This window comes from Larimichthys crocea, chromosome II (genome assembly GCF_000972845.2).
Source record: "Larimichthys crocea isolate SSNF chromosome II, L_crocea_2.0, whole genome shotgun sequence".
Taxonomy (NCBI): Eukaryota; Metazoa; Chordata; class Actinopteri; family Sciaenidae; genus Larimichthys; species Larimichthys crocea.
Window position 1 is genome coordinate 494929 of NC_040012.1, and position 5040 is coordinate 499968.

The following is a 5040-nucleotide window of genomic DNA, read 5'->3' on the forward strand; positions in this document are numbered from 1 at the left end:
TAACAGCAGCAAGAATGAGTTGTTCTGGTAGCTGGGTTTGAGAACACTGTCTGAATTTTAAAAGACGTAGTCAAATAAAAAGTGATCCACAGTTTAGTCCATATTTACTCCTGTTGTGCTGTGTGAAGAGATTTGAAAATTGTTACTATCGCATGCATGTTGCTAATGCACGTGAAGACTGCAACAGACAGTCCAAGTTAAGTGAAACCCTTTCTTTTCCTACTTATAAATCTGTACGTCTTTTACTTTATGCTGTTTTGCTGAGAAAATAAATCTTGCTAACAGCGCCGGTCCTGGCCACATTTGCGCCCTGGGCGAAAGCCCCCCCCCGAGGCGAACATTTTCTCGCCCTAACGGCGCCCGCTCCGCTAACGCTAAAATTACAGAGGTTTTTTGCTTTTTCGTGCGTTCGTGCGCCCCCCACGGAGAATGCGCCCTGGGCGGCCGCCCACATTGCCCATAGCTAGGACCGGCCCTGCTTGCTAACCTTAACCTTGCCTGTGTTTCTAGCATCAGAACAATCTTTGTTGCTCTCAAATGAGTCAGTTGTTTCACAGCAGGCACCTGATAGCTGGAAAAAGGCACAAGTTGAACTGATGACAGTGATGATGATGACACAGTGCAACATTAATAATATTACTCACATCTGTTTTGATGAATAAAAATGTCTGCTTAAACTTCAAATATCAGTTTGACTCCTGTGTCATTTGACTTTGTGTCAGCACTGTTGATTATGTGTTCCAGAGCAACTACTATATATATTACTATATTCTATGCTATTTTTCTTCTTTTATGTGCTTCTTAAACTGACCACTTCCCATGTACTTTGTACAGAGCGTGTAAGTGACTCTGTCTCGGTTCTGGTTTGATAGCTCTGACCCCGTTCATCCCTCTCAGCTCTCCTCTCTGTCACATGTGATCTGACGATCTGGTACAGACCTCCAAGCTGACTCTCTCTTCTTATGTAATTCATTCAAGGCTGACAATTAGCTATAAAAAGCATCCATCTATCTGCGCTCTCACTAAAAATGTCCGGTCTGGATTCATCTAGCACACTTTCTCTGAATTTAACTGAATGAGGTGAAGCAGGCGCAAAGACAAAAAGTTTTCATTTGTACATCATTTAACTCATGCAGACATGACAGTACAGTCAACATGTTCAGTCAATATGAATAATTCACTATGAAGTGTTGTTGTTTAATAAACCAGACTTAAAGCTTTAGGCATCAATTAGTACTTAATGAGTACACCGAGTACAGCGTTCACACCTGAGTAGGTTTGTTTGCCAACAGTGCCACTTTACTGCCCTCTAACTAGAGACGGTGTAGGTACTGAACACTGAGTATAAACAGATTCTACATGTTGTAAAAAAATTATTTACTGTTATATTATGAAATAAATACATGATGTACGCAATAAGCATCATGCTAACCATTAAAAACTGAACCTTAAAGTCTGTGTAAAGACAATTCTGAGATTTCTTTCAAAATACATCAAATATGTTGGGAAATAGTTGCTGAAAAGGATAAATGACTAAAATGTGGAGATAGAGGTTCAAACAGTTTTTCACCAGTTTTCAGTCCAGGATTTTGTGGGCGGTCCTTAAAGGGTGGCTTGATGACACGCTGAGGCCACCCTGAGCATAGGGATAGAGATGAATTCATCTCACTCAGAGTGTTTCAAAGTTAGTCATGACATTTTCTGAACTCATCAGACACGTTTCAGTCACTTCAAAATGGCTGCTCGACTGCTCCCACGAGTAGGCGTGGCTTCAGCACATTCAGTGGACACGCCCCCACAGTCCTGGAGCTGAGAATCATTTTTACCTGATTTTGACACCTCATTTCATAAACTTGTTGATATTTTTAATCATTCAAATTTAGCTGGGTGGTTAATAACACTTTCTTCTTTGGTCTGACAAACTCAGAACACACATGTATTCTTACTTTACATGGACTGCACTGAACATCATGCTGTCCTACTGTTTTACTCGACATACTGCTTTATGTCACTGAAAATCATTGAGCAGGTAGAAATGCAGAAGCTACATCAGCCTTTTTACTATTTCAGTTTTCATTGTAGTTTAGCATATTTCCAAACAAACGAACATGAGGTAACTGGCACAGGCAACCTTGGACTTTCAGGGGACTCTGAGGGTCTTCGGTGCTGAGACAGTTGCCTGCGTCCCCTGGGTGATAGTCCGGCCTCTGTGTAGACTACTCCACAGTGATGCTGACAGAGAGTGAAGCAGAGCAGGTTAAGCTTCAGTCTGGCTTGGTGCTGCTGAGTGAGGCTGTTGGATGGAGCTGGGTGGAGTACTTCAGAGGGACGTCCAGACCCACCACAGGACCCACCACACTGAGCCACGACAACACGTAGTTCACCGGTCTGCCCAGACACACACATACACAGTAGGTACTATGGACAGATCCAACTTAAAACTACTGTTACATGGTTACATGGAACTTTTTCAGTGAATTGGAGAGAAGAAATCCAGCAGGACACAAGGAACAGCTTCATGTGTAACAGATAAGTGATCGTACCTGTGTTGGTCCTGAGCCGCCTGCAGCACAGGCCTCATGAACTCCTCTGTCCTGCAGGGATGGAGCATGAAGAAAGGTTGACCCAGCAGGGGATGCTCCTGACACACACACACACACACACACACACAGAAGATCTCAGTAGAGCTTAAGGATGCAGTTATAAAGATGAGGTTAAAGCTGATTGGCTGCATCGTTCCTGGTTTTACCTGCAGAGTGATTGTATTCAAAGGACTATTCTGAAGTCGGAGCCTGAAGTTTGGATGAACAGAGCTCCACACCTCCTCTAATGACAGGCTCTTCCCCTCTGACACAGGAAAAAAAACACACAACAGTGTATTTTTCAGAAGAAATCAATGAGAATGTTTGAGTCTTGGTTCTGTATAACACAGCTTTAAAAATGCATCAGTAACTCCTGTGAACTCATTGCTGCTGGTGCTTTTATTTTGTAGGTTTCCCTCCTAGTTTACTGTTTAAGACACACTAAACTGAAAGTCATTATTGAATGCTCTAATAAAATCAGGGACTGTACTCCTACTCCCATGTCAAAGTGTCTTTCAGCAGCATACTGAGCCCCAAGTTGCTTGTCAGTGAATGAATGTATGCCACTATGAGTGCTATGGACCGGAAGTGCGGTACTACTCCTGCCATCAGTGTGTGCGTGTGTGAATGGGTGAATGTGACAGAAAAATTCATCTTGTGTTGCTATTAATAACTTAAAGCCCATTTGTGTTTATTTTACAAAGGCTGATTGTCACGAACATGCCAGATGTTTACTTTTTTCTTGTAGTAATATGAAACAAATCCCTTTTTAGAGTTATTGCTGTTATTACAATCATCTTTAGAATTATCCAGTTAAACTGGAGGTGAGATTACGTGTTATCGTTCACCTGCTGTCAGCACCACACAAAATCATAGATTATAGAGGTCTATGGTCCCTTGCTTGGCAGCAGTTAAGCAGTCAAAAGTCATTTAGTTGAATCATAACTCACAAACCCTCACCATCTACATCGGACCACACCATCTGAAAGTATTCAATAGATCATATACTCTATGTCCACAGTGAAAAATACATGCTTAGAGAAGCTGTGTGTGTGTGTGTGTGTGTGTGTAGTGATGGTCTTACATGTAACTAACCCAGAGTGGAGGCTCTGAAATAGAGCACAGGAGTACAATAGCTGCAAGAGTACACGATGTGATACTCGTACTGAAGCACCTGGCTGCTGCCTTCAGACACCGTACAGGCACCTTCATCTTCACCTTCATCTTCTTCATCATCTATGTCACCTTCGATGCTGTCAGCATCAACTGGGGCAACAAGACCAGACTGTGGAGGAAGAGAGGTGGTGTTCAGTAAAGACAGAAGAAAAATAAAGCATGTGACAGAAGATGAATGTTTCACCTGATCCAGCCCCGTGTGACAGGGAGTGTGTGGCTCTGATTCTGAACTTGATCCTTCATGGTCCCACACGGGCCTCGAGTCAGTGACAACTGACCTGAGAGCAGTCTTCCTCAGGTAGCCCTCCTCTGAACCCTGACCCCAGAACCCAGACCAGAAACTACCATTAGCAACGTTCATTGGCCACAGCAGGCTTCCAGGCTCTGTCTCCACTCATGACAGTGACAGCACAGACAGTACAGACAGCACAGATAATACAGACAGTACAGACAGCACAGATAATACAGTCAGTACAGACAGCACAGACAGACAGCACAGACAGCACAGATAATACAGTCAGTACAGTCAGTACAGACAGACAGCACAGACTCACCTGGACTGCTTCCCAGCTCCAGCCGTCTTTCAGCTGCTCTGACTGCTGCAGGAGGAGCCGACAGCAGTGATGGAAGTTCTGCTCATCCAGGACACTCGAGCTCATCTCTGCAGGGGAACGAGGGACTTCATCTGAAAGAGTTCACGTGGCTTGTGAAAAATAAATCCAGTGTTTACTTCAGTGACTCTGAGGACAAAGAGTCGTTATAACAGAACTATGGTCATAATTATAATCTGTGCTCACGGTCACAGACTCAGGACCTGCTGCTCGTCTCCTGAAGTGGCTAAACCCACGTGACACATGCAGTACCTGTCTGTTCTAAAGCGCAGACTCTCTGCTTACCTCTACCTGTACATACTGCTCTGTGTGCTGTATAAACACACAGATATTTACTGCTGATGCGTATTAATATTCCATCTGATCACAGTGTCTTCATACACTGTTCGGTGGTCTGATCATGTGATCATGTTACCGTCACATGTTACAAAGCTTGCATAACAAACTTAGATATTCGAAATGAACACACACACACACACACACACACACACACACACACTTTCTCTCTCTGATCTTTACTTACTGCTCGAAGCTTGTAGGCAACGTTTCTGTTCCGGGTCGTGAGACCACGTGACTGCCACTGCCCCCGTTTAAAGCTATCGTGATATGATACTCTTATTAATGTTTGATCTGTCAAACAGCCCGTTCATACCGACCGTCTGACTTTAAAA

General features: G+C 43.6%; 1 protein-coding gene across 5 annotated transcripts; it reads right to left on the reverse strand.

Annotated features, from left to right (window-relative positions):
• Window positions 1-2036: 2036 nt before the first annotated feature.
• On the reverse strand, window positions 2037-5040 carry atg10 (ATG10 autophagy related 10 homolog (S. cerevisiae)). Of its 5 annotated transcripts, none has more exons than XM_019277201.2 (7): window positions 4893-5040; window positions 4313-4443; window positions 3943-4074; window positions 3678-3867; window positions 2750-2847; window positions 2544-2641; window positions 2037-2388 (listed from the first exon to the last, which is right to left on the reverse strand). In XM_019277201.2, exons 2-7 carry the CDS (start codon window positions 4415-4417, stop codon window positions 2265-2267), a joined length of 747 nt encoding a protein of 248 aa, XP_019132746.1. In that variant the 5' UTR covers window positions 4418-4443; window positions 4893-5040; the 3' UTR covers window positions 2037-2264. The 5 variants fall into 5 exon arrangements, with proteins under 5 accessions (XP_019132746.1, XP_027143515.1, XP_027143509.1 ...); XM_027287714.1 differs by having other exon boundaries at window positions 4313-4419; window positions 4893-5039; XM_027287708.1 differs by lacking the exon at window positions 4893-5040 and adding an exon at window positions 4655-4875 and having other exon boundaries at window positions 4313-4419.

What these genes read in the sequence shown, in the direction of transcription:
- atg10 (XM_019277201.2), bottom strand. Translation starts at nt 4,417, where the DNA reads ATGAGCTCGAGTGTCCTGGATGAGCAGAACTTCCATCACTGCTGTCGG. An exon ending in TGAATACAATCACTCTGCAG is followed by an intron (nt 2,642 to 2,749) that starts GTAAAACCAGGA and finishes TGTGTGTGTCAG; the next exon opens with GAGCATCCCCTGCTGGGTCA. An exon ending in GCGGCTCAGGACCAACACAG is followed by an intron (nt 2,389 to 2,543) that starts GTACGATCACTT and finishes GTGTCTGGGCAG; the next exon opens with ACCGGTGAACTACGTGTTGT.